The 27,312-nt window shown below is 51.4% G+C and overlaps 12 protein-coding genes across 12 annotated transcripts; 5 read left to right on the plus strand and 7 right to left on the minus strand.

Annotated features, from left to right (window-relative positions):
- Window positions 1-432: 432 nt before the first annotated feature.
- APUU_80224A (putative mitochondrial carrier protein) lies at window positions 433-1,753 on the minus strand (the record flags this gene model as incomplete). Its single annotated transcript, XM_041696481.1, has 5 exons — window positions 433-852; window positions 905-1,178; window positions 1,253-1,408; window positions 1,483-1,492; window positions 1,591-1,753. 5 exons carry the CDS (start codon window positions 1,751-1,753, stop codon window positions 433-435), a joined length of 1,023 nt encoding a protein of 340 aa, XP_041562107.1.
- An 828-nt stretch (window positions 1,754-2,581) lies between these two features.
- Window positions 2,582-2,884, minus strand: APUU_80225A (uncharacterized protein; the record flags this gene model as incomplete). The annotated part of the gene is made up of 1 exon (XM_041696482.1): window positions 2,582-2,884. One exon carries the CDS (start codon window positions 2,882-2,884, stop codon window positions 2,582-2,584), a length of 303 nt encoding a protein of 100 aa, XP_041562108.1.
- Window positions 2,885-2,919: 35 nt separating this feature from the next.
- Window positions 2,920-4,270, minus strand: APUU_80226A (uncharacterized protein; the record flags this gene model as incomplete). The annotated part of the gene is made up of 2 exons (XM_041696483.1): window positions 2,920-3,896; window positions 4,159-4,270. The coding sequence occupies 2 exons, from the start codon at window positions 4,268-4,270 to the stop codon at window positions 2,920-2,922; spliced, it is 1,089 nt and encodes a 362-aa protein (XP_041562109.1).
- A 3,145-nt stretch (window positions 4,271-7,415) lies between these two features.
- Window positions 7,416-8,941, minus strand: APUU_80227A (agmatinase; the record flags this gene model as incomplete). The annotated part of the gene is made up of 8 exons (XM_041696484.1): window positions 7,416-7,636; window positions 7,699-7,924; window positions 7,970-8,012; window positions 8,063-8,084; window positions 8,141-8,164; window positions 8,213-8,366; window positions 8,429-8,623; window positions 8,687-8,941. The coding sequence occupies 8 exons, from the start codon at window positions 8,939-8,941 to the stop codon at window positions 7,416-7,418; spliced, it is 1,140 nt and encodes a 379-aa protein (XP_041562110.1).
- Window positions 8,942-9,360: 419 nt separating this feature from the next.
- APUU_80228S (GAF domain-containing protein) lies at window positions 9,361-10,106 on the plus strand (the record flags this gene model as incomplete). Its single annotated transcript, XM_041696485.1, has 4 exons — window positions 9,361-9,363; window positions 9,410-9,522; window positions 9,580-9,925; window positions 9,996-10,106. 4 exons carry the CDS (start codon window positions 9,361-9,363, stop codon window positions 10,104-10,106), a joined length of 573 nt encoding a protein of 190 aa, XP_041562111.1.
- Window positions 10,107-10,415: 309 nt separating this feature from the next.
- Window positions 10,416-11,693, plus strand: APUU_80229S (uncharacterized protein; the record flags this gene model as incomplete). The annotated part of the gene is made up of 1 exon (XM_041696486.1): window positions 10,416-11,693. One exon carries the CDS (start codon window positions 10,416-10,418, stop codon window positions 11,691-11,693), a length of 1,278 nt encoding a protein of 425 aa, XP_041562112.1.
- A 787-nt stretch (window positions 11,694-12,480) lies between these two features.
- Window positions 12,481-14,490, minus strand: UTR1 (putative NAD+ kinase Utr1; the record flags this gene model as incomplete). Its single annotated transcript, XM_041696487.1, has 2 exons — window positions 12,481-12,992; window positions 13,047-14,490. 2 exons carry the CDS (start codon window positions 14,488-14,490, stop codon window positions 12,481-12,483), a joined length of 1,956 nt encoding a protein of 651 aa, XP_041562113.1.
- A 999-nt stretch (window positions 14,491-15,489) lies between these two features.
- RRP46 (putative exosome complex subunit Rrp46) lies at window positions 15,490-16,310 on the minus strand (the record flags this gene model as incomplete). The annotated part of the gene is made up of 2 exons (XM_041696488.1): window positions 15,490-15,903; window positions 15,975-16,310. The coding sequence occupies 2 exons, from the start codon at window positions 16,308-16,310 to the stop codon at window positions 15,490-15,492; spliced, it is 750 nt and encodes a 249-aa protein (XP_041562114.1).
- A 1,785-nt stretch (window positions 16,311-18,095) lies between these two features.
- On the plus strand, window positions 18,096-21,594 carry APUU_80232S (putative potassium/sodium P-type ATPase; the record flags this gene model as incomplete). Its single annotated transcript, XM_041696489.1, has 5 exons — window positions 18,096-18,355; window positions 18,415-18,541; window positions 18,615-18,709; window positions 18,761-20,684; window positions 20,731-21,594. The coding sequence occupies 5 exons, from the start codon at window positions 18,096-18,098 to the stop codon at window positions 21,592-21,594; spliced, it is 3,270 nt and encodes a 1,089-aa protein (XP_041562115.1).
- A 446-nt stretch (window positions 21,595-22,040) lies between these two features.
- APUU_80233S (putative EF-hand calcium-binding domain protein) lies at window positions 22,041-23,073 on the plus strand (the record flags this gene model as incomplete). The annotated part of the gene is made up of 2 exons (XM_041696491.1): window positions 22,041-22,101; window positions 22,175-23,073. The coding sequence occupies 2 exons, from the start codon at window positions 22,041-22,043 to the stop codon at window positions 23,071-23,073; spliced, it is 960 nt and encodes a 319-aa protein (XP_041562116.1).
- Window positions 23,074-23,473: 400 nt separating this feature from the next.
- Window positions 23,474-24,580, plus strand: APUU_80234S (D-mandelate dehydrogenase-like dehydrogenase; the record flags this gene model as incomplete). Its single annotated transcript, XM_041696492.1, has 2 exons — window positions 23,474-23,786; window positions 23,847-24,580. The coding sequence occupies 2 exons, from the start codon at window positions 23,474-23,476 to the stop codon at window positions 24,578-24,580; spliced, it is 1,047 nt and encodes a 348-aa protein (XP_041562117.1).
- A 153-nt stretch (window positions 24,581-24,733) lies between these two features.
- Window positions 24,734-26,816, minus strand: APUU_80235A (ferric reductase family protein; the record flags this gene model as incomplete). Its single annotated transcript, XM_041696493.1, has 6 exons — window positions 24,734-25,119; window positions 25,177-25,338; window positions 25,401-25,800; window positions 25,851-26,036; window positions 26,090-26,151; window positions 26,201-26,816. 6 exons carry the CDS (start codon window positions 26,814-26,816, stop codon window positions 24,734-24,736), a joined length of 1,812 nt encoding a protein of 603 aa, XP_041562118.1.
- Window positions 26,817-27,312: the final 496 nt, after the last annotated feature.

Consider the following 27,312-nt stretch of genomic DNA (forward strand, 5'->3'; position numbering starts at 1 on the left):
GGAGATTCTTGGGGAGAGAATTGGCGGGCCGAAGATCGCCTGAAGATGATGGACGACGAACTATCCGCAACGGGAAGCCCGCCAGTCTATATTTGGACACTCGACTGCAGCGTCTGTCGCGGTCCAGACATGCGGCGTTAAGGAACCTGGATCTTAGCAGAAACGCTGCTCCTACTTTGCAGGTAACAATAATCCCATCTAAGCTCTACAGATGCGGGTCTTCAGTCGCCGAAAACGGAAATACCGTGGAATCTGGGTGAAGTTGACACCCACCATCACGTCTATCCAGGTCCCAACTCTCAGAGTAGCCATCTGCAATGTAGTCTTCTAATCGTTAGTATTATTTGTTCGTCTAGTCAAGATCTATAGCCCGTATATATCTCTATTCCCATGCCGCCAGAGCCAAAATCATCAAGGTGCTGGTGTTGAGCACTATGGTAACCAGCGCATCACACCTTCAAATGCAACCAACGCCATCGCATTCGCCGGGAATGCTCGCAAAAAGCATGGCACAAAGCCCCTCCAGTATCCTCTCCACCCACGTTCCCGATAAACTGCCACTGCGGCGTCCTTCCACCACCGGAACCTCCTTTGCCCGTCACCGAGTGCACCGCCCATTGGATCCGTCATCAGGCGCTGTTTCACCACATCCGATGGATACGACGTTAGCCAGAATACCTGGGCAGAGATACCACCGGCCCAGAAGTTGATCGCTGGTGCTGAGAGGTTTGTGCGCTCTTTCATCATCCGTGTTAGGACGTCGTAGGATCCCCACCAGAAGAAGAAGAACGAGCGGAAGAAAATGGTTGCGCAGAGGCCACGATAGAGGCCTGTGATTCCGTGGGTACCCATCTATAACGGGTCAGCACACCATACTCTCTAGTATTTCACTTAAACCTCTTACAATTCTGCGAACGCAATCTATCGGCCCGCTATACAGCCGCTTCGACTTATCCGCGGCATACTGAATCTGAAGCCGCGCCTTGACGTGTTCAACGGGCGCAGCGATGAAACTGACTGTCGTACCAGCCATAATACCCGCAATCCCGTGTCCAAAACTAGGCAGCGCGTGGGGGTCGGGCTGGTATTTGGCAAACGGGGTAATAGCGCGTATTGACGGTTTCGAGAAAACATTCTCGAGAAGCAGGCGGCGGTATAACGTTAAAGAGCCGAGCATCCTACACATCTTGTCAGCCATTTCCTCTACCCAAGTATACCACGACGCCGTCGATAAGGCCCGACTCGGACTTACACTGAGTCCATAACCATCCACCCGACTAACGGAGGCGTAGCCCCCTTGTATAATCCAGAGATACCCTCTTTTCTAACCGTCTGCATCACGCAATCCAACGGACCCCTGAAATGTCCATCTTTGCTCGTCTGTAACCGCACCTTAACTGTGTCGAATCTGTCAGATCCCGGAAGTCAATACATATTCATTCTGAGCGGAAATTATAATTCGAGAAGCGGCAGCAAACATACGGATGACCAACTAAAATCACACAGCGCAACAATTAGCATATACATCCAAAAATGGCACACAGGTAGAATTCAAGTCCAAGGCCGAGACCGAGGCATATTCAAACTCACCACTCAACTTCGCAATCCCCGAAAACACACCAGCAACAAACCCCTTATAATTGCGCTTTGAATCGCCCACGGGCGGGGGAGCTTTGGCGAGGTTCTGCGACGAACCGGACGCGTCGATTGTGCTCGTTGTTGAGCTCGGTACGGGCGCCGCGGAAGACGACATCTTGTTGCTTTCTTTTTTCTTTTTTTCTTTTCTTTTTTATTTAGCGGGTATGCAATCCGCCCAAGCCGTGTCGCGGCGGTTAGGTCCGAATAGCTAACGATATAAGCCGTCCTCGCCGAAGCCTTGATATCGTGCTCGAGGTTCGTCTTCGTCCGTTATCGGGCAGTGCGGCGACTCGGTTCCGTAGCTGCGCCGACTCAATTGAACATTCGTCTCTCTGCTTGAGGGTATAGAAATTGAGAGGGCCGAAGGTTAAATATTAGGTAGAAAATTAGATTCGCCCCTTTAACAACAACAACGGGGGATAAGCTGGTCTTGAAGAAGAGAGGAAGAAGAAAGTTGGAGAAGTTGCAGATCTTGAGGAGGGGGCTCTCGCTCTGCGGTCTGCCCAGAGGCTTGTATGTGCTTGCCGCCCCACTCGTCCCCGGCGGTTCGGGGAGGAGATGTTCTTCTCCGGGAGGGTGCCAAGGTGTCCTGCCCCATCTATCACTTTAACTGCACGGCCTTTCCTGGTTCCTGACGGGCATTATTGGGTGGATTGCGTGATGGGGTAAGGGTTGCCCCGATTTTAGAAGATATCCGTAGTTTCAATTTTGGGGAACAAGCAAAAGCAGTTAAAGCATGCTTCGGAGATTGGTCCGGGGTCGGAAGTGCTGGAGTACTTCTCCGGATTTCATATATCTTGCTTACTGGGTAGTCTTGGAAGGATGTCTTATTCAAGTGTTTAGAATTCGCTGAGTAATGCGTCTATGTAACAAGAAGTTCTAATTCGTCTTCATTGAGTGAAGATCTAACAACAATAAAATGCTTGGTACTGTTGGACCCAAGCTACAATTCTGTTCCCGAAATGAGTGCGCTAATGAAGGTCGGTGATACAATATGAGGCTTACAGGAATGGAAATCAGTTGGACGCCAGTGGGGAAAAACAAAGTAGTTGATGGAAAATGGAGCCACGAGTCCAAAAGCTTGAGGCTGAGTGGTCGCAATGCCGATGCGGGGTATAACATAATATCGAATACAGGAAGTGAAGGGTAAGTTTTCGGAGACGTGTGGAAGAACAGGCTCAAGCCGAACTTTTAGCAGCTGGAACGAATATGAGGTCCTCAGAAGAGGGTTCTGGACAGAAGGCATGGTTGGTCATGCGCGGTGGTTGACGCCCATCCTTTTCACCACCCTTTAGAGGTCTTTCTTGCCATTTGTCTAACCCTTTCGTTTTCGCGGGCAATAAGGCGGTCCAATAGATCGGGCGCGGGTGCCGAACGCTGGAAATCTCGTGAGGACAGCTCAGATCTATTGGCGCCTGCGGACAGATAACCACCTGCTTCTTCCAGGACCAACGGTGTGACAGGACCCGGACTGTTGAGAGGATCCAACCGTGGAGCGGACGGGCCAGGAGACAGCGGACGCGACCCCGGTTTCTGAAGTACAACCCCTTCGACGAAATCACGGTACTGTGATATCGGGTCCCGTGAAACTGGAGCTGGACGATACACGTGCTGTCGAGACTGGCGTGGCGACGGCGGCTGTCCGCTTAGCGTCTGAGAGCCCCCAGACGACTGGTAAACGGCAGGATGGAACCGCGGCAGGTCATTGAGATGGAAAGTTGGTGCTGATTTGGCCGCATTTTGCACACGAGAGGCTGGCTGCGGGGAGCCGGGACGTCCAGACGAGGACATGGACTGTGAAGTAACAGGAGTGTAAAAGTTCGAGCTGTCAGGACGCATTCTGAGAGAGCGGTGATCGCTGTAGCGACGATTATTTCGGCCGCGAATACGTCCACTTCGGGTTCTCTCAGGTGATAGATCGCGATGAGGGAAGTAGTCCCGCTCGAATCGTCCGGTTAACGGAGTGACAGGAATGTCCTCCTCGTGAGTGTTGAAAGGCGACTTGGGTATTGGGATAGGTCTTGATCTGGTTTGGTAGGTTGAGAGCTTTTCAAAGGAATCGGACAAGTCGACAACTGGCGAGCGAGAGCGGGGGAGGGGCGATGGAGGGTTATATGTGGAACACGTTTCGGTCAATTCCTCAAGGGACGACAATGAGAAGCGAGTGGGACGACCGTGTCTGGCGATCAAACTTTCCAACTGGTCACGAGTGCGAGAAGGTCGCCGATAGGGAGACGAAGATGGGGATGAGAGGTTTGCTGAGCGAAACATGATTAGCCAGAAAGCATCAAGCTTGCAACGCTAGAGACGATTGACGAAGCATTCCACACGTGTCAGGTGGGGATTTGTATCGGGAAGCCAGCGAGGAATGTCAAAGAGACCACCGGGCAGGACTAAAGAGACAAAGACAGACAAAGAGTCCGAGACAGTGGTGGGAAATGAAATGACGCTTGGAGGGGAAGATCGCTGTCGCTGTCGCGAATGGCATGATGGGGGACAGGCGGCAAGAAATTGACTTACAGGCGAGAGGGGGGACAGAATCCGCAGAGCTGCAGGAGGACGGATAGAGCGAAGGGGAGGAAAACGAGGTCGGAGTTGAGAAGGAGGAGGAAATGCGCGGGGAGACAGGCATTCTTGGACTTTTTTTTAGCGAATCTGACAGTGAGTGGACTATGCTGGCGCCGGATGTTCAGGAACTAGAACTAGCGCTGCTGACGTTTCCTGGTGCCTCCCAAGTTCCTCAATATGAAAATTGTGGAAACAGAATTTGACAATCAATTTCTGTGCTTGCCCTCCTTTCTCTTCTCCCCTTTACACGTCAAGAATGGTTACACGGCGTCAAAAACAAAGCATGACCTAATTCAACCTCCAAGCGTCAGTCGATTTGCGGGGAAAGGAACAGGGCTTGGCAGGCAGGACATGGCGTCATCGGTCTGTGCTCATTGGCTGTCAGGGAGAATAGTGGGGTTTCGAAAACGGTAACGGACGGTACCGAACGGTACCAGACGGACGCATCACCACCGTCGCCAGGAACAGAGCCGGAAAACAGAACAGGAATGTGGGTGATGCCAGGTAGCATTTAGCAGAACTTACACTGGGAAATTAGGGTGTGGCACTGGCGTGGATTCCAATAGGTGACTAGCCGCGTGGATGTGTCTCGCTTCAAGGGCGAACAAATGCAGTGCTTGGCGTCGGTCGGCTTGCAGCAGGTTGCATGCTGCAGAGTATGCGCCGTGTAGCTATAGGAGGAAGAAATAAGAGCACGAATGGCAAGGTTTGACAGTGAGAGTATGGGACACTGCGCCTTTATATCAACAGCTGGAGAACGGGCCGCCAGCTGATGTATGGTTTTCAGCAGTCACCTACTAGAAGGGCCAGTCGCATGCGAAGGACTCGGCTGACCAACTAGGTTGAGAGGCAGTGAATTAAAAGAAAAAAAAAAAAAAAAATAGAAAGCAACCGAGACAAAATCAAGGCAGAAGCAACCACCAAAAATATGGTGGTGTGCGTCAAGCTTCCAAGGTCAAAATGGGTGGGTTTCAGAGCAACAGGGGATCTCTCTGCCCAGGTGCTTTACTCTCCTTGTCTGTCAAGGTTGAATCTGCAATCATCCTGATACTAATGCGAGCAGGGCTGCAGACTACGCCGGCTCAGATCCCGCCATGCCACATTAAGAGCTGAAGATTCATCGTTGTTGTCAATCTGTTCTCTGTCCTTTACGATATCATGCGGCCATCGGATACTTGCGCATCCATCAGCCACACTAGGCAGCATGATCAGACGATCACATTGCACTCAGGCCCCTCCTGCACCTTCAGCTTCAACGTTCACGCGTCCTCTATTTAAAGCACACCTGCTGCTTAATAACACCTATTCACCTTTACGCGGCCTTCCACTCCCTACTCTTCCTATGACCACGGTCCATCCGCTGTATCCGGGCCAAGATGGAACTACCTAGTGATCCAGTCATATCCGACAAACCTGTTTCTCAGATGAATGGTCACATAGTTGGGAATCCCTCTGACGTCTTTTTCCTATCGAGCAGCTGAAGACTTCCGGACAACTAAAGGATATCAACTAGGAAGGCAAGACGCTCGGCCAAAAGAGATTATTAACGTAGCACTGAAGTCCTGATAACTTCCTACTGCATCAAATACTTTCTACCTAGTACCCCTACACTTCCATCCGGAGCTATTCAACACCAAAACCCGTACGACTATCAACTGCGTATATCAACTGCGTATGCTTGCCAGTGTGCGATGAATTAATCGACCTGAATACAAGATAAAAACAGTACTGGCACACATAGTACTAGTGCCATATGGTAATTTATCCTCAACTTGTTTTCATATGTCACAGAGGGGTATATGTCCACGACTCTAAGTGGTGGAATGTTGGTAGTTTCAGACAAGAATTCTCTAGAGGATTCACCAGCTGAAGATCATTCGACATCACCAAACAAAACCTCAGAAAACAGAGTAACTGGGCGTATAGGATGAGATAGGAATATTATCGAAAGGATATGTGATTGTTGCTGCTGCTGGTGACGTATCGCACTGGGCCTTGGTGTTCACTCCAGCTCCCCATGTCAGATTACCGGCTTAGTGAACTACTTAAATATTAGCTAAATCTTTCTAATACAGCCACAAAGCGCGCCATAGTTACTCTACCTTATGTAATTAGCAATATTACTGAGTCCTTACAAAGCTGAAGTCTCCTGCACAGTGACACCCCGGGAATGTATGACTAATGCAACCCAACCTGAACCCACCTCATATATTGTTGTTGGACGCGGGGGAGGAGAGATTTAGTGGGAAGTAGCAATGAGTACCATGTCAATAATAACAGCAATTATATCTAGAGATTCCGATATAGCCGAGGATAATAGAAGAGGTCTAACTCGCAGCTACCTATGGGTGTTGGGATAGATAGGTAAGGTAGCAGCCACATCATCAACACCGCTGAAATCAAGGAAATCCAACCAAGGTTGCCTTTGAAAAATAATGTATAAAAGGGAACCAAGGGGACAATTTCATATGGCAGGGGCCGATTCAGCAGGAAAGTAGTATTCAATATAATAGCAGCACTGGCCGGCAGACGCTACTCGTTCAAAATTTAGGGCTAAACTTTGCCGCCTCAGGCAGACTCGACATCATGTCAGTATACTTTCCTTTTGGCCTTCCATATGGGAGAAATATAATAATATCCAGTTGCCAAAATAACGCAAAGTAAACTGAATATATGTGTACGGCGTACAGTTTGGAATTGGGCTTGTCGTTGCGTGGAACCTCACTCTGTCCGTCTTCCCGTTGATGCGGTAGAGGTTCTGGTACTTACTGGGATAGGGAGGAACGAATTGCTGTTTAGGCAGGAAGGTACTCGCTCCAGTCTGGCTCGGGCTTATCATCGCACCTACCTTACTGGGAGAAGTAGGCATTGTCGATATCCCAAGGAAGGCGCGATTGAGGACAATAAGCAGGAACGACTGACGCGCCCACCTCAGTTTATTGCACCTTCCTTGCGTGGAATAAGCACCGGAATTGTAGGAAGGCGCGACCATCTTTGTTTACGACTGCCTAATTAGAAGACTGATCCATACAACAGGAAGGTGAAGCGGACGTGGGTCGTTCTTTCCTTTTGATGGTGAAGAGGTATAATGGAAGCAATTTCTTTATAAAGATGCGGTGAGCTGCTGGAGTGTTGATTGGTGTTTATTAGGAAGCGCAAGTATTACATGCTTTTCTTGGCTGTATCACACCCATCCCTTGGAAAAACCATTACACATTTGCTTTTTGACTAACCAATGGAGTATGCACCATGAGGCCAAGCAAAGAGTGCGCAACCTCCGCTGCTGCTAGGGTAGTAGTTTCCGCAGCCGTATCGTATATCGGGGCTACCTCGACTACGTCTGCACCAATAATCGGGAGACCGCGAAGAGAGTCTATGATGGTGAGGAGTTCGCGAGTCGTCAGTCCTCCCGGTTCCGCGGTGCCGGTTGCTAGATATCATTATCAGTATCAAGTTAATTGAGTATCGAAAACCCCGACTGAGTGTAAGTACCTGGTGCAAATGCCGGATCCAAGACATCAATGTCGACCGAAATGTAGACCTTACTATTTCCAACCCGCGATTTGATTTCCTCCACAACACCGGCTACACCGAGACGATCGAGGTCGCGGGCTTTGATTGTTGAGAAACCGCAGCGGATATCGTTTCTAATGTCGCCTTTCCCACGGTTGAGGGGGGCTCGGATGCCGACGTGGATGGAATTATTATGGATGAGGCCCTATAACTGTGAGATTTGGTCTAGAGATGGGGTTGATTGACTTACTTCTTCGTGTGCGAGGTGTAGGAACGTCCCATGGTTGACGCCACTGTTATCTATGAGTAGGATTCTTCAAGTATCATGTAGTAGTTGGCTTACGCGTAATGAGATATTCCGCCACCTAAAATCTAGGTCAGCTCAATTCATGGTAAGCAGCTTTACATAGAGATGTCATACCTAGCACCTTGGGATCCCATGTATCTATCACAGTCAGTCAATCCATACAACTATCATGAGGGGAAGACTAACCAATATGACTATCAAAATGAATCACCGACACTGGTCCAAAATGCTCATAGGTAGATCTCAAAGCCGACAGTGTCGTCGTATGGTCCCCGCCCAGAGTCACAATTCGAGGCGTGTGCCCATGATCCGTACTGTTTGTCGCGCGAGAAGAAACAACCTGGACAGTGCACCCATTAGAGTCTTGCACGCGTATACTAGTTCCCTCACAAAGTTAAATACCTTATGCGCAAGGTCAAGCTGCCTTAGCGCAACTGTATTATCCAACCATGTCAGCGGCGCATCCCCGCAATCCACCAGCTTCGCCCAGCTCTCGAAAACATTCTGCTCGGTGTAGATGTTCCAGCCCTGGATGCGACGAGAGCCAAGGCGGATTCCTCCGGGCCCGTATCTTGCTCCCGGGCGCGCAGTGACACCCTAGAATATGGATTAGGGTCAGCAGCTGGGCATCAGGGCGAGGAGAGCTATGTGGGAACGTGCGGTGTCAAAGGGAGCGCCAAGGATCGCGATGTCGTACGGGGACGGCTCGGCCTCGCTGTCCACGAAGCAATTCACATAGGGAAGGCGGGCGAACGTGGTGAGGCCGGAGAATTGGCTACCACTGGTGATGTCGATCTTGTTACGTTGTCCGAGGAGGAATTGCTCCGATTCAACGCCTGCGACTGGGGGAAAGACGACGTCTCGCGCGTTGGCGGATAGGAGAAGAAGAGCGGACGTTAGGGTCGTGGCGTACATTTTTGGATCATGGGTATATGGAAAGATGTCGGTTAATCTTCCGGGAGGAGAAGAAACCGCTTTAATAGTCCCGTGCAACACTACTTAGGCAAGGCCGCAAGAGTCTCCAAATGTCAAGTTTATCTTATCAGTGATAACCGAATAAGCAGTTGGAGCCGACAGCTTGGGATGAATCTCTTGGAGATCCACCGAAGATCCCATTCGATCCCGATGGCGGAATTGGAGTCTAGAATTAGAGACAGCACTCATCACGTTAGAAATCCCCAGAAACGTGCCTTGGTGGACAATTGCAGCGTAGTTGTCAGTTGTATAAGAGACGCTCCCCGCACCCAATCACACCCCCACTTTCTTATCACCACAATTTTCTCCCGTCATTCCGTCATTCATTTTTTTGCGACTTTCACCTCAATTCTGCAAACATGGTATGCTACCCAATTGACTTACAATTCAGTATGCTGATTTCCTAAGCCTCACGCGGACTCCTCCTACTTCGGGTCAGCCAACGGCTCCAAAGCCGATATCTACACCCAGGTCATCCAGCAAGCTCAGGGCCTTGTCACAGGCCAGCGCAACTGGGTCAGGTAGGGAATCAGCCCGTAAATCTCTCTGCGACCAGAACTGACTCTTTGAAACTAAAGTAATCTCTCCAACGTCGCCTCTCTACTCTGGCATGCCTACGCTGCTCTCCCCGCCCCTTCGTCGTCCGTTAACTGGGCTGGCTTCTACATCCGTCGCGATAAATTCCCATCCTCCAACGCCCCTACAGAAACCGGTGCCACGCCGGTAACAAACACCCTCTGGCTTGGTCCCTTCCAGGGTCGGCCGGCGTGTCAGGAGATCCGGTTCGGCCGTGGTGTATGCGGCGCGGCGGCGGAGAAGCGCGAGACGGTTGTTGTTCCCGACGTGCTGGAGTTCCCTGGACACATTGCCTGCGATGCCAGCAGCAGGAGTGAGATTGTAGTGCCGATTTTGGTGGGTGGGGAGGTAAGTCATATTCGTTGTTATTTTTATTTTCCCTTGCATTTCGCTAGGAAGTGTGCTGATGATTCGTTAGACTGTCGCAATTATTGATATAGATTGCACGGAGCCGTCGGGTTTTGATGACGAGGATAAGAAGTACCTCGAGGAACTGGCTTCGCTTCTTTCGACGAGCTGTGATTGGTAGACTGGGTATATAGCAATGGAAACTATACTGCTCTTCGCATTGCGCACTGCCGTTGTAGCGGGTGCAGGTACTGAGACGCTCCTTCCCATATAATTATCTCTACCGGGGCCAGGAAAAAAAGTCTCCTCAAAGTGCCAGCGGCCCTTCCGAATACTATTTTTGGCATTATCCTAGCAATCTAGGTATTAGCAATACATCATTATCGTTTTCAGTCCTTTTATTACAGATTTATATCAGCGCATTCTGAAACCCTTCGCTTCGGCTTCTTACCTTCATTCAACTCACCTATCCATTCTGCTGGGTTTCTCAATGGGGGACACACTGGATCTCCCCTCGTCAATCTCAGAGTGGCAGCTAGCCACTGAGTCCGAGGATCTCGTCGGCGTGGGCATAGAAGATGGGCCTCTCGTTGGAGCCGGCTACTTGAGCTACCGCCGGTTTCTCACCTTACGCGTAATCTGGAAGAATATCTCGGCGGTGTCCTTTGATCCAAAAATGTTCGATCTCGATCAATGGATGGGGCACGCTACCGATGTACTAAAGGACTATCAATCATGGCATGATTACAACGAAAGTTTCAATGGAAACCCTGACGAAGGGAACTTTGCTCTCGCACGCGTCTTCCAGGCCCAAGCCAGCCAGGTTCAAAGTAATAATATTGGTGACAAAGTTGTGTTTCGCAATAACGCCACATCGTCCTCTGGGACTTCGAGCCTCTCCGACGATATCCCACGACATGAACTCGAAGAATGGCCACAAAACGAATACGAGGACTCAAGTTCAGACATAGATCCAAATATAAATGAAGACTGGAACATGGAGTACTTAGAACCTGATTGGGAGCCCACGATAAAGACCGCGCTTGTTCTTTTCCTAACTGCCATCACAATGTCCGTCCCAGACCTCGGGGTCGAGTGGGTGATGTGTAGAAAGACATTGACGACCAAGTTTATTCCCGACATTGTGAAATACAAAGTCCACGTGGATGCGTTTCTGAAAGGCAAAAACGACGACGTGGCGCGTGTACTCGTCGATGTGAGGGAGCCTAGGCGAAGTGAGCCTACGCGAATTGAAATGACCTCTGAGATCCGCATTCAAGAAAGCGCGCAGATGGTGGCCTGGTTGATGACGAGCCCTGATCGTCCCCAGCGGCAAGTCTATCCCACCTCTCTCTATGCTCAACTTGTGTCATTGATAAGATGGCTTCATCTTTCCCTGTATTTGCTAATTCCTGCCAATAGACGGATCATTATCTCGCAAGACAAAGACGAGATATTCCTCATCTTCGCTGAATACGGCAAGCCATATACGAGGTATCTCGACTCGATAGGGGAGGCAAACACCCACTCCATCGATCCAAAATCATTCTTGACCATGTATGAGGTCGGTCCTTTCAATACAAACCATCAGCCGGCCATGAGTAAACTCGGAGCCATCATACTTGCGTTGGTACTTCGTGATGCCCGGTACATTTACAAGCGGCCGAACATGGACGGAGGGACTTGTCCACGAGGGAAAATCGTATTTGGTGATCTTACTCCGGCTGAAATGTATGGCCCTTTTCAAGCAGACAACATCTGGTTTTAATACAAAGTCATTCGTTTACTAGATAGACTAGCAAAACATGCATGATCAAATTGTTAACAAGTCCTCCAGAACCTGGACCTAGAGAGGTAAGAAGACCTATCAATGAACGCCTTCATTTCTGCCCTCCATTCCCACCATTCCCACCAGAAGGAGTGTAGGTCGAGCCACCATTTCCGTTATTGTAGTAGGTGCTCCCATTAGGGTTGGAGTAGTAATAGGACCCATTGCTAGGCAGGCATGTTAGCATTGGCCTGACCCTATCCTGATCTACATAGGTACACAAAGATAGTGCTCCATCTGCGTAGCCATGGAAATAACGCCGAAGGAGAAAGAGGCTTTCCAGCTTTTGGGCCTTGGGGCGGGGCGGGGATCATCAGTAATGAATATGTAGTGAATTATGGGTGTTGTGGGTGACTTCATCGTTGCTGTTATTTGGTTGTTTTTGTTGGTTGTATAGTGTTTATGTATATAAATGACATCGAATATAAGTGAGCGTTGCCTAGGTGTCCAAATGCAGGAACGAATGCCGAGTTGGCGAGACTCGTATGATTTAGGACGATATAAATGTAGTAAATGTAGAGCTAGGCCAAGTACCGTGGCCTATTAGAAATGCAATCTATCATCGCTAGGAAATAACAAAACCCGAACGCAGAGTAGTGCCCAAGTGCGCCAGAGATACATGTATCGTGTATCAACCCAAGAGAAATAAACTAAGCCCGTGTCCAGCACACAGGGCCATAAAATACAAATGAAATATATGTGTAAGTAATAAGTAGTAGTTAGTCGTCTACATGCCGAGCATGCTCATCTGGCGTTTCATCGGACTATTAGATCCGGTGTCGCCGTCTTCACTCGGCCCGAGGCCGCTATCGGTACCGTTGTACCCGGCATCGGTGTCTATATCCCACTCTTCGTCTTCGTTTTCAACGTCGGTGGGGTCCATGGATGCATCGCCACTGTGCCAGCTCTTTTGGACGGCGCCACGGGTGTTCCACCGTAGGGCTCGCTGGACGCTCTGGAACCACTCCCCGTTGTTGGCTACAACTGTTGGGAAGGGGTACTGGCTCGCCTCGACGGTGACGTAGTCACCCTGGCGGAGCTCTACGCGGCCCTTGCCGTCAAATGAGCAGTATGCCGTCGACCGGGACCCAGCCGGCACGGCAATGCGGAGAAGTAGCGAATCGGAGAGAACCATGGGCCGGAAAGATAGAGTGTGAGGGCAAATAGGTGTAAGGAGAATTCCAGGAATATCGGGATGAATGAGAGAGCCGCCAGCGGACAGTGAGTAGGCGGTGGATCCTACAATGTGTTAGTTCCTTCGTCTATGTATGACATAATGGTGGGAGTACATACCAGTTGGAGTGGAGAAAATACAGCCATCCGCTTGCACAACAGTGAGCAGATCGTTGTCGGCGTACAGTTCAAGATTTGACACGTATGGCGATGGCCCTCGGTCAATCACTAGCTCGTTGAGTACCTCGAATTGCTCGCCTTCCTCCACTGCGCCGGCTTCCGCTCCTTTGCTCCGGTCCTTTCGGAATACCGTGCAGGTAAATCGCATTCGCAGGTTCACTCGCATCCCAACATCCCCCATAACTGCGTTTAAATGAGACTTGTAGTTTTCAAACTCAAAGTTCGTAAGAAATCCAAGACTCCCTAGAGAGAAACAGAGGACGGGTGGTACAATGCGTTGAAAAAGCCAGGACGTGAAAAGCACAGTGCCATCTCCACCTAGCGTAAGCACAAGGTCAAACTTCTCCGGAGACGTCCAACAGAGGTCTGGTGTCCAGTAGTGAATCATATGTTCAAAAGCTGGATTCTTTTGGATCAGACCCTGGGCATCAAATCGCTTCGAGTGCCGTAGCTTAGCATCCACATACACGTTTACGCCAAGATCGCTCCCGTACCGGGGGGTGGATAGAAGCCACTCTGTAAGATCGCGAGTCAAGTGAACCAAGCTATTATCTCGCGCCTTTGTAACGATCATGACATTTTTGACCGCACGCTTGATCGGTCGGCGCTGAAGCTGTTTAGACACCTCTCGAACCCCAGTCGCCGTCTGCAGAAGACGAGAATGCGATAGCCATTCGTCATCTGTGACCTCTTCCAGCACCTTCTGAAGATTCACCGCATCATCGAACCGTTTATGGAAGAAACATGGGGATTGCATGATCAGGCGCGCAGTAGAGGGGGCACGCTCAGCATACGAGCTGAGCTGTAGATTTGAGAGCGCAGCAGAAAGCTTCTGTGAAGATGCTGACGTGTGTGGACGACGCTCTGTGTCTTCCGGAGGGCTGGTGGCCGAATTTTGAAGACTGAAGGGCGCCGCCAGCGGCATATTGGAGCTGTGGTTATTGGAGCAGGGCCGAGAAGCGAGCGCTTTCATGAGAGTCTGCCGGGGTATTAGATCGCAAGAGATGGCGTTCCGACTGTGCCGACCTATTGAGGGCGCTGCACGGAAGGGAAGGAAGGGCGTGGACGACGTGGGGGGTGAGGTCGATGTCGTTTGGTTTTCTCGCGCTTGCATGGGGTGCGGTGATGCTGCGCTTGCAGCGGGCTTGAGAGATTGCTGGGGCGTAGCTCTCCGACCGACTTCGTTGGCGGTCTGTGAAGGGTCTATGTGGAAGGCATAGTCACGCAAGAGCGAAGCTCCGACGGCCTTGGAAGTTGACGGCGGAGGAGATGGGTCTGATAATAGCGGTGGGGCGGCGGAGTCGGTCGCTGGCGAAGGTGAGCACGGATGGTCGGGAACCGTCTGGGAATTTATAGAATCATGACGGAAGGCAGGAGAAGCCATGGAAATGCAATTAAGGGTCGTATAAGCCGGTGCGAGTTGGCGTGGTTGCGGAGTCAGACGGACTGGCTCAGGCTGGCTGAGGAATCCTGACCTGTCATCCGCGACTGACAGAAAAGAGCGGGAGAATTCACGGCACACAGGCCGAGTTCGGACGTATCGGTGTTTGGCCGGAGGCTAATCACACCAGGGATAAGCAGACCAGCAGGATTGACTGCAGTGCTGGGTCCTGATGGAGTTGCTGCGAAAGTGGAAGATTATTTTAAAAGTTGAGTTGGAACTGGCGATTCCCCCACATTGGAAAATGGCCGAAGCCTTGCGAACAGCGGAGCAACGCGTCCCGCCCCGACCTGCGATTGAATATTTACGCTGTATTTCGAGGTCACAGCCTTACAGGTCTCGGTCTAGCAAAGAATAAATCCGATTAACCCACTTCGATCTTTATGGCGCTTCTTTACTCCGCGGTCTACGTGCAACGGTGATTTGTCACCCATTATTCAGGCTTCAATCATGCATTTCATTCATGAATCAGCAAAGCCGGACTAGTTAGTGGTAGATTCCATAGGAATGATGTCGTCCCAGTTCCTCTGTCCAGTAAAAGACGGCCCTAATGAAGGCAGGCTGCTTCTTTGGGAATTCTCCGGAAGTATCCCACGTCAGCGACCAGAACACTTTGGTAACACGGCCCCGCATTTGCAAGTCAAAGAAATCCGTCTCTGCGCCTGTTTTGGTTTCCTGCCCACCAATCCGCTTCAAAAGGGCCGAACTGCCTTTCGAGAGGCCGAGCGCGTCCCAATCATATTGATGGGAAACCCTTGAGGCCGTTACCGTGCCTCCGGCATGTGAAACCAGCTGTGAAATACAAGGGTATATTCCATATAGATAAGGCGGCATGTGTCCTACAGAGGTAATCCGACCGCACGTGTCATGGTGAATGGTGACAATCGTGTCGTCTGCGGGAAGTGTTTGCCTCTGTGAAATTGGCTGGGAATATTGCAGCTATCAAGCAGCGTCAATCTTCCAGGCGTAGTCTGAATGAATCTGATCCTGGACCGTGTCCCGTAATAGTCCCTCGAGCGGCTGACTATCCTCGTTCTCGGCCATCGCGACATCACCGTCAGAACCGGCCGCTGACGCCCCATGGCATATCACCAGTGCGCGCTCGTAAACCTCCTCCCAGGTATCAAAATCAAACTTCCCCTCGCTCTCGTTCAGTAGCAGATGGCCTTTAGATGTAAATGCTAGGACGTGAAGAGAAGTAGAGCTCGCTGTGTCTTTAATTGAGGGTTCGCGAACGATCTCATGAGACGAATTCACGGCGAGAACAGTGGCAGACAGTGTCATCGAAAAAGGGACAGAAGCCGACAACATTGCAAGAGTGGCAGTATGGAGGAGTGCAGGGAGCAACGGAAGATACTGGTCGACGTCTAGAGTTTAGCCATCATCCCAGAATTATAGTCCAGAATTATAATTGTTTGTTGACTTACCGATCCTCCTCTTCCCACAAATTCCCCACCAACTATAGCCAATGTGACAACAACACCTCGTCTTGGGTATCCCTTTTCTCGCCCTAGGATCAATCGGCCCAAAGCGCTTCTGATAATGCCCTCCACATATCGCTCGCCGACGCCGCCAGGGGCAGTCCCTGGTTTCACGAAGACTTCAACGGTGGCCTCTTCGGGCTTCAAAGCATCTCGGCGTCCGGGGAGTTCGACAGGTGCATTAACTGAGCCAAGGATGTTAGAGCCTGTCGAAGGGCATTTATATGACGCTGAGCCATCGGCGCGATCAAGCGGGTGAAGAGAGGCAATTGGCCCTCCCATCGTGCGAACTGTTCAGGTTGGGTATCCGATACCAGTGAAAGTCTTTGAATGCGACAGTTGGTATTTGGTGTGGTAAAATAGACTCGCAATACGAAGAATAGAGAGCTTCTAATATGGTGTTCGCGGAGATTGTTTGAAGCTGCAGCTGGAAATTTTGACGAACCTGGCGGAGATTGCGGGCCACCTGTTGATTGGCTATAAAATCATGCCTCAGGCATCGAGTTCTGCCTGAGGCCTCACACCGTGCTTTCTTGGAGACATCATTATTCACGCCATCTCTCGAAGAACGTGGAAGAGCATGGAAACCATCAGATGATTTTAATAATGGCATATCTTAAGTATCTGAAAATAGATCATGATCTTGGCAATATGCCCCGGGAACCGGCTCCCTTTTCGGCAAAACTCACCGAGAAGGCAGGTTTACTGGTGGCACATGGACACTGGGAAAGAAGCTGAAACCTTCGATCAAGCTCCTACAAACCGCTGGTCCATCCATCTTAATCTTGCAGCCTCCTTCGTGCCCGCACTTGAAATACTAGTAGGTGCCAGAGTTCAAGATCTCAATCCCGCGGAGGTTGCTCCCACGAATTATAGTTTAAAATGGGCGAAAGATACGATTCATGGACATCCAATCGAATGCTCAGGCGTCTTCCCGTATTGAGCCAATGAGCAGACAAGGCGTAATATTTACGAGATCGCCTGGTTGATGGAGGCTGTTAAACCGGTTATGCCTGGATAAACCGTGGTCCATGGACGGGTATCAGAAGGGAATCTCTCTCGGCACGGACTATTTGGATAATGATCCTCGCCATTCGCACAATGCTATTTGTTGGATGATATGAGCCGGTGACTGAGAGAGATCTCCAAGATGCCGAGATCGGGTGAGGCGAAGCAGCGGGGACGGTGAAGCGTAGTTGTCTTGGGTCTCTTGGCTGCGAGGTTCCCCAACACCGATTCTGTTGATGAATGCCTACGGTGTACGTGTTGATCATCAGTCTCACACTCCAAGCCCAGAACGCCCAGGCACACGCCGAGAGACATGCGACAGTGGCTGGAAGAGGGAATCCTGCACAAACCAAGAAGAGAATTGGTCTTCCACAACCAGATGCACCGAAGCAGTGCAGACTCCCGCAGACTGCAGAGTGCTTTGACAAGTGGTGAACCGTGGGAGCAGCAAGGACGAGGAGTGGCTGCCAGTGGCCGCAGCAGCTCACGTGCCCCCAGCTACCGGGGTCGGCTCCTTCATCGTCAACTCCGGGCTCCATCGTCTCAATTCCCCTAGCATCCTCACTGGTTGCCCTCCATGATCATTCATAGCCGGGAAAGCTGGCCACGATTTATCGCGCGAGGCGTAGTCTCCGCCCAGCAGTTCGCCAGGCTTGGCTACGCCCAATCTGCTCCGGCCCTGTCTCTTACCCAAGCCTGTTAGTGGCTTGACCTGTGGTTGATATGTAAAGTGATTATGGCAGTGATGCAATGGGCCAAGATGGTGTTCCAGATTCTGCGATTTGCGAGACACGAATCATGAATGGTGCAGGCTTGGTAACCCCTCATGCCGTGATTGCTGGTAATCTCCATCCCCCGCCCTCGAGCCGACTTCCCCTGCCAGGCTATAAAGTACGTCCTGGCTATCGTAGAGCCTGGCGAGTTCAGTGTTGTGAATCTCCTCTTCTCGTTGTCTGCTGATTTCCGGAGGTACTTGGATCATTTTTTGCATCTTCTAGAGCATTTCCCCGTCATTTCTCGCGGTATAAGCAAGCATCTCCCTCCCACAATTTTAATTGAATGGGCATAGAAATAGCTCCCCTTGATGTCGAGGAAGCGACAGAGCCTCCTATATGTGCTTACTCACAGGAGCACAAGTCACAATACCATAGTCATCCTAGAGATGTAAAAGATACGCACGATATCGAGAAAGCCTCTCCCTTGCCAGAGCAAGCAGATGAGACAGTTCGGCATCCTGGACAGGACCTACCAAGTACCTCAGACCATGCTCACACTATTGACCCCTCTAGCCTCTCCGCAATTCTCAATGTCGACCTTCAGTGTGTTGCCCTGTCCTGTATAACTATTTGCCTTAGGGTTGAAGGACTGATCATTATAGTCATGGGCTTTCAAACGCCGAGGCGTCCTCTCGCCTCACACGCGACGGGCCAAATAGCGTCAGGGAGATGGAGGGACTATCCGCATGGAAGATCTTCCTGAGGCAAGTGTCCAACAGTTTAACTTTAGTATGGCCTCAGCCCATGAATCGAAACCAGCCGCCTCGCGGTGCGGAAAGTCATCATTAACTGTTGGCCTTAGATTCTGGTTATTGTCATGGGGGTATCCTTTGGGATCCACGATTATATTGAAGGGGGTGTCGTAACTGCCGTTATCCTCCTCAATATCGTCGTAGGGTAAGGAGTCCGTTCCCGTCGGGGTGGGACTTTCATTCTAACTATGTCTAGGTTCGTGCAAGACTACCGTGCAGAGAAGGATATTCTGTCATTGCAGCGGTTATCTGCCCCAATATGTAAGGTACTGCGGGATGGCCAGGTTGCCTCTGTAAAGGCTGAATCGCTTGTGGTCGGAGATATCGTCCAACTGGCTGTCGGTGACATCGTCCCGGCGGACATGAGACTGTTCGAAGGCATGAACGCATCGATGGATGAGGCACTTTTGACTGGGGAATCCTTACCCGTAGCAAAGACGCCGCAGACTACTCTCCTTTCTCGTGATATACCCATTGGAGATAGAATCAACATGGCCTACTCTGGCTGTAGCACAACCCAGGGCCGTGCAACTGGAGTGGTCACTGCAACAGGAATGATGACGGAGGTTGGAAAGATCGCTCAGTTACTCCAAGATAAAACTGAACACGATGGCTCTAACCTACTTGTCCGCATATTTCGCCGCTTAGTTGCATCCGTAAAGAGCATCCTTGGCCTTGTTGGAACTCCCCTGCAAGTCAAGCTGAGCAAGTTTGCGTTACTCCTCTTTGCGCTGGCCGTACTCCTCGCCGTCATTGTTTTCTCTGTGAGCAAATGGAACATCCAGGGCGAGGTCCTTATCTATGGGATATGTGTCGCAGTTGCTGTGGTTCCCGAGTCGTTGATTGCAGTGCTCACGATTACTGTCGCAGTTGGTACGAAAGCGATGGCGAGAGGCAATGTGATTGTCAGAAAGCTACAGTGTCTCGAGGCTGTCGGGGGAGTCACCAACATTTGCTCAGACAAAACTGGTACGCTCACGCAGGGCAAGATGGTTGCGCGCACTGCTTGGATTCCAGATACTGGGACCTTGACCGTCCACGACACTACGAATCCATTCGACCCAACAAGTGGACTTATTCGACTAGACGGTAAAGATACTGAACCGAAAGACATTCAAGATGATGCCTCGAACACATTCATTACCGCTCTCTCCTTGTGCAATCTATCCGTTGTCCACAATAATGTGCAGTCTACTTCTTCAGACAAGGTGCCTACCCAGGTAGCCGAGGGAGAGTGGACTGCTGTCGGCGAGCCTACTGAAATCGCTCTGCGAGTTTTCTCTATGCGGTTTGGGTTTGAGAAGTCCAACATCATCAGTGCCAGAGATCTTCGTCTTCACACCGAATACCCTTTCGACTCTTCAATAAAGAAGATGACAGTGGTATATGCCAACCGGAAAACAAAGCTCAATGAAGTCTATTCCAAGGGAGCTCCGGAGACACTAATCGGTAGTCTTGACATTAGTGATCAAGAGAAGGAAACCATCCAAGAAACAGCAGAAAGAATGGCCGGTGAAGGTCTCCGGGTGCTCTGCATAGCCTACAAGAACTCCCCTGCCGACGACGAATCGCAAGTATCTCCCCGCAACAAGGCGGAATCCAACCTAAGGTTCGGCGGCCTCGTAGGTTTGTACGATCCGCCACGCCTTGAAACAGCAGCAGCCGTTCGAAAGTGCCAAATGGCTGGAATCACTGTTCATATGCTTACAGGCGACCACATCCGAACAGCGACAGCGATTGCATCGGAAGTAGGAATTCTCGACCCCATCATCAACGCAAAGTCCAGTCGCCTAGTAATGGCAGCAAAGGAATTCGATCGCTTGTCGGATGCCGATATAGATACAATTGAGCAGCTGCCCTTGGTTATTGCACGCTGCAGTCCTACCACGAAAGTTCGCATGGTCGAGGCAATGCATCGGCGAGGGGCGTTCTGTGTCATGACAGGTGACGGGGTCAATGACTCGCCTGCGTTGAAGCGCGCTGATGTAGGTATTGCCATGGGCAAGAACGGTAGCGACGTGGCGAAGGAAGCGTCAGACATGGTTCTGACCGATGACAATTTCGCCTCGATAGTGAAAGCCGTCGAAGAAGGACGGAGGCTCTTTGACAACATTCAGAAGGCAAGCTCACTTGTCTCGAGAATCTGGGTTTTGCTAACTTTACTAGTTCTTGATGCATTTATTGATATCCAACATCGCCCAGGTGATCCTTCTTCTGATTGCCCTTGCATTCAAAGATGAGGAAGGGAATTCAATATTCCCATTGTCACCCTTGGAAATTCTCTGGGCCAACTTGGTGACTTCCTCCTTCCTTGCTCTCGGGCTAGGTCTAGAAGAGGGCCAGCCAGATATCATGTACCGCCCGCCGCATGATTTGAAGGTTGGTGTCTTCACACGCGAACTCATCACAGACAAAATGGTCTACGGCACCTTTATGGGCTGTCTCTGTCTCGTTGCATTTGTGAGTGTCATCTACGGTGACGGCTCGGGTACTGCGAGCATGGGACACGACTGCAACGAGGGATGGAACAGCAGCTGCGGGACTGTCTTCCAGGCACGAGCTACGACCTATGCAACGCTAACCTTCCTCCTGCTCGTTACTGCATGGGAAGTCAAACATTTCTCGCGGTCACTTTTCAACCTCGATCCGGACCGGTATCCCGGCAAGCTGTCGGTCTTCAACTCAATCTGGAGGAATCAGTTCCTCTTCTGGGCCGTGGTCGCAGGGTTCGTGATCGCTTTTCCGGTGATCTACCTGCCCGAGGTGAACCGCGTCGTCTTTAAGCACCAGGGTATCACCTGGCACTGGGGAGTGGTATTTGGATGCGTGGTGGTTTACCTGGCGCTGGTGGAGAGCTGGAAAGCGACGAAGCGGCGCTTTGGCATTGGGACGGGAAGGAATGCAACACTCACCAAGGAGGATGCTGAAATGAGAGCTGGGCTGAGTATTCTGTCGCCAATTTCGCTGAGTGCCAACGCCAGCGTGGAGGCGAGTATGAATGCCAGCGTGGTGACGGAGCCGAAGAAGTAGCGGACTTGATTTCCGCTTGGTGGCATGTTCAACCATGCGGGGACATTGGACTGATTCAACATGGTCCAGTCTTATCTTTTTGTTTTGTGTTTTTTTGTGGACCGACCCTTGTCACTCTCTAGATCCGTACTCAATGTGAAGTCATTCCCACTCTGGGCCGTGTGCAACACTGCAGATAGTCAGGCTTACACCGTAGATTTTCCGGAGTCCGAGCTTTGCTTGCAGTGTTTCACGGGCAATTCTCTGGCAGATAGACTCAGAGTGGTCACTGGTGCAGTCACCGCTCCTTGTGATTCTGTTTTGCTTTTGCGAGTCATACCGCTGTCGCTGTCAGTTTCTGCAAGGGGATCTCCCACCGCATCCTCCGTACTTATTTACACCTCATCCCCTCATCAACCCCCACCTCCAGGGCCATCTTCTCACACCCAAGTTCCGAGAGAATAATAATGAAAGTCCTGTGCCTCCACGGTCGAGGCACAAGTGGCGCAATATTCAAATCGCAAACCTGTCAGTGCGCCCGTCCAACTCCCACCTCACCATCAGCCCAACCACTAACCGCTAATGGTTATACTTATAAAAGCCTCTCTTCGCTCGCGGCTCACAGACCTCAATCTCGAATTTGACTTCCTCGACGGTCCCTACCCCTCCAGCCCAGCCCCCGGAATCGACCTCTTCTACCCAGGCCCATACTACTCATACTTCGACGAGACCCCGCAGAACACCACATTCGAGACTATCGAGACAACACGCGCATGGCTATCAGATATCATAACACAACGCGGGCCGTACGATCTCGTCCTGACCTTCTCACAGGGCGCGGCTCTTGCGGCGGGGATGCTTCTGCTGCATGAAATAGAGTCGCAATCGCAGCTACGCTTCCAAAAAGAAGCTAGCAGAAGTGGAGCCATCATAAATGGCGATGCAGATAGAGACAAAGATCATACTCACAAACCACCATTTAAATCGGCAATCTTTATATGCGGCGGGGCGCCTCTCCCCCTCCTCGAACACATCGGATACACTATCCCCACCGCCACGAAAGAGCGCGACCTCGCAAGCAGAGCGGCACTGTCGTCCATGGCTGGCTCTGCTGCGATTCTATCCCGGGGGTCAGCAAGGTGGACAGCGAACGGGCTCGACATGGAATTCCCCTCCACCACGAAATCATCACCCTACAGCTACAACCATCTCAGCAACGGCTCGCTGCAGTTGACGTTCAACAGGGAAGACGACATCCGGCGGGAGATATCAGGACATGGACATGGGGGCCTGAGAGTCAAGATCTCTATTCCGACGGTGCATATTTACGGCGAGCGTGACCCGCGCTATATTGCGGGCATTCAGCTCAGCGAGGTGTGTGAGAAGGCGAGGAGGAAGGTGTATAACCACGGCGGCGGGCATGAGATTCCGCGGTTTGAGGCTGTGAGTGGGGCGATTGCGGATTTGGTGAGGTGGGCTGTCAGGGCTGCGGGGGAGTAAGCATTTAAGAAGTGGACTTATTTGATTTGATTTGACGTGTGGTGTGATGTTTATTCTGAGGAATTGGATTGTTTGCATTTATGTGGTCGGGTTCGGGTTTTGACTTCCTGGAGTATGGGCGGGTTCTGTACACCACCATCCACGTTAGTGAGCCGCCTATTTAGGTAACAACATCTATAATTGAGTTAATGAAGAACAGAAACGTAAGTCAAGTCCTGCTGCGGTAGAATAATAGTCGGTCTCTTTCCCGAGCAGTCAAAACCCGCCCTCATCGGCAATCGGTCTTTGACCCGACGGCTATTGAATGTATCTCCGAACTATATAGATCTCCCTGTAGCCTTCATCCACATCCCCGGGCAATCCATTCCAATTGACATAATTGACAAGATCATTCTACAAAATGGCCAAACCTAGAGTCCTCCACATCGGCGACCCCATAAAATACAACCACGATGTATACGCGCGCTTCGCCTCACAGTTCGAGATCATCCGGCCGTCCACCGCCGAGCGCCAGCGCGATGAATTCATCAAAGCCCTAAAGGAGAACCGCTGGGGCGAGTTCCACGCCGTCTTCCGACCATTCTGGAACACTGGTGGCGAGATGGGACGCTGGGATCGAGAGCTCATCCCTCTCCTGCCCAAGTCCGTCAAGGTTATGGCTTCTGCTGGTGCTGGGTATGATTGGGCTGATGTGGATGTTTTTGCTGAGCATGGTATATCCCCTTGTCTATGACTCCTTAGACAAACAGACAGTTGTTAATAAATATTGTCAGGAATAACATATTGCAACGGCGCCGCCGCCTCCTCCGAGTCCGTGGCCGACATGACCCTCTTCCTCGTCCTCTCCGTCTTCCGCAACCTCGCCTGGTCACACGCCGCCGCAATCTCCCAAAACCCACGCGCATTCCTCGACGCACACCAGAACTCACCCCTCACAGCCCGGAACCCACGCGGCCACAGCCTGGGAATCGTCGGCCTCGGCCAGATCGGATACACAATCGCCCAGAAAGTGCACACCGCGCTGGGCATGAAGATCCTATACCACGACCTGTTCCGCAAGAGCGCCGAGATCGAGAAGGGCATCGACGCTACATTCTACCCGGATCTAGATACCATGCTCGGACACGCAGACTGCGTTGTTGTCGCGACGCCCTTTGCGGGCGAGACGCTTATGACGGGGTCGCGGTTCGCCAAGTTCAAGCGCGGCGGGCGCTTTGTGAATATCGCGCGCGGGTCGTTGGTCGATGAGGAGGCGCTGGTGGCGGCGCTGGATAGTGGCATTCTGGCGGGTGCTGGGCTTGATGTCCATGCGAGCGAGCCGAATGTGCACCCGCGGTTGGCGGCGCATCCGAGGGTGATGATGATGAGCCATAATGCTGGAGGCACGGTGGATACGCATATTGGGTTTGAGAGGTTGGCAATGGAGAATATTGAGGGGCTTTTGGTGAGGGGGAAGGCTTTGACGCCTGTTAATGCGCACTTGATTAAGAGTAAGAGTGTGTTGTAGATTATTTCTTTTCTATTTTCTCTTTTCTTTTTTCACATATAGAGATGAGTTAAGGAAATGGGATTTCATCGTCAGCGGTTCATAAACTCTAGGCATCGAAACCAGCAATAAATAAGAAAAAGAAAGAAAATAAAAGAAATAAGAAGAATGCAACTACCAAGAAAACGTCTCTTCATACAAATCCACCGTCTTCCTCCCCTGCACCGTCCGGACGGCCTTCCTCACATCATCGCCCATCCCTCCAGGCCCGCACACAGTCACAGCCATCGCACCCACCTGGCTATCTCTCTCCTTCGCTACGATATGACCAAAGCACGGCTTTCCAAAGTCAATGCTCACCTGGACCCCAGGCGGTGCAGAGAACGCCCATGGGCTGTCGCTCTTGTCGGCCATGTACTCCTCGCTGCACCGCCTGTCCGTCACGTAGATGTGGATTGACACGCCCAGGCCCTTGAATTGGAATGGGTGTTGTTCTTTAGTGTGTACGGCGGGGTGCGTGAAGAGAGATGTCATCCAGGGTTGGATCCATGTTAGGTGGTCTATATGAATTCGTCAGTATACTGTCGTGCTAAAGGGGAAATGAGACATAGACATACCGAGACTGCGAACCACCCAGATCAGGTTCACTCGTCGAATGGCAATTGTCCGCGCGGAGTATCCCTCCATGAACTCGTGCATGTAGGACATTGGGTGCGTAATACCGATTCCGCCTGCTATGAGCATCACCGTTCCGTAGGAGGACAGGGAATGAAGACCGCCTACACCCGTTAGTTATACACAAGAAAACGATAGATGGATGAGAAGAAGGCAGGGAACAAACCAAACGGCCCCTCCGCAAACGCCGTCGCAGTAAACCGACACGCCTCCGAATCAATAGCCTTGCGCAGCAACTTGCACGTAAACCCATCCCGGCGCTTAATGAGGAACGACACCGTCGTCCGCGTTTTCTCATTGAGCAGCATATTGAACGAGTCGTTGGAGTCTGCCTTGTCCACCACGCTGGTTTCCTCGGTTGCCGTCCAGGCGACGGAAAATGGGTGCGAGGTCCACAGCCCCAGGGACGGGATGTAGAGGTACATGTATTGGCCGGACTTGAACTTCCAGGTTCGAGCGAGGGCGACGTTAACCCGCGCGACATTTCCGGGGAGAACTTCGACGTCGGCGATTGTGCGTTGCTTGCCCCAGTTGCGCCAGACGAGGCTTCCTAGGCGTGCGGCTCGCTAATACGATTAGCCTGTAGTTTATGAATATTGGGTGGGGGTTAACGTACCTCCAGTCCCCATAAGATTATTGTTCCAAGAAGCACCCATTGCTGTGCCAGATTACGCAGGTGGTACCAGAGTCCGACAAAAGCTGCTACTGCGAGGAGGATGTGGAAGTGGAGGAAAGCTTCGTAGAAAGCATGGCGAAGGGGCGAGGTGGATTGGACTGCGATCAGAAGGAATGCGAGAAAGGCCTGTTGGTCAGATTAATTTTCTGGACACCCTTGGAAAGAAAAAAGAAACATACAACAAGTCCGTAAATAAAAAACGGAACATGGAATATAAGCTGAGTTGTCGTTTCCACACCAACTGTTCAGGTCAGACTCCAGCCAAGACAGCGAGTTAGGGCTAAGCTCACCTTCCGCAGCCTTCGACGCAATCACACAGGAGACATGAACAACTGCACCAACCACAGCAAGCCGACCAACCCAGCGATGCAGCAGATTAAACGCATCAAACTGAATCCCCAACAGCGGAATCAACGGATTGTTCCGGCCAGCGGTCAACACCAGCGCCGGCGTATTCATCACAGCCAAGTGGCCCGCCGCGTACTTGAGTTGGTACATCAGTTCCTCGTAGTCCTCCCACCAGTCGATCAAGCAAACGAAGAATGCTAGATTTATCCCAAGGTAACCGGTGAGAAGCACGGTCTCTATCCGCAGCGGCAAGGTGCCCATGTGAATTCCCCCGAGGTTGAACTCGCGACTATGCCGGGTTGACAGCAGCGGCGCGTAGAGGACGTGTTTGTTGATCCAGGCCATGAAGCCATTCCGCTCTGTGAACCTCGACTGGTAACCATCTTTCAGTATCGCACGGAGACGTCGCCGGCGGTGCAGCGCTATCGCGAGACGGCCGAGGAAAAGAATCGCAAAGGCGCCCACGAGCACGAACAGCGGTGCTGCCAGCGCTACATTCATGGGAGGATGGACCTCATGAGTGCGGTGCTGGCCGGGCGGCAGATGATCAACCCCCATTAGGTAGATTTCTCTTGTCTCAATGGGATGGATATTGGGGGAAGAGGTTGACTTGTTTGGCTTGGCTTGTCGGCGGGTGATATAGAGAAGAGTTTGACAGGAAGACGGCGACGCAGCGAACGCTGCACTCCTGTACTCATTGAAAGCCAACTCTATGAAGATCCCCCGGAGAGAGAGGCGAAAATTCCATCTCCGGTTACATATACTCCAGCACAGCTTCCGAATACAGGTGGCGCTGGTAGTGACAAGCGGAGAAGGGCCCAGGGCAGTTCGCCGATGCCGTCATGCATCTGGGCCTAGCTGCTATTGTGATCCCGGATAAGTCACGAGGAGTGGAGCTCGTGCCAATGGATTGGTGCAAGATCACGGCTAGACGGAGTATGCGATTGCAACCGAGAGGAATGTGGGGGGAGATGGTGGAAGAATGCGGATGATTCCCCTTGGGGCCGGCCGGCTGGACAAGGCTAGCAGCATGGCGAACCAGCCCTGCGGCCAG

This window comes from Aspergillus puulaauensis, chromosome 8 (genome assembly GCF_016861865.1).
Source record: "Aspergillus puulaauensis MK2 DNA, chromosome 8, nearly complete sequence".
Taxonomy (NCBI): Eukaryota; Fungi; Ascomycota; class Eurotiomycetes; order Eurotiales; family Aspergillaceae; genus Aspergillus; species Aspergillus puulaauensis.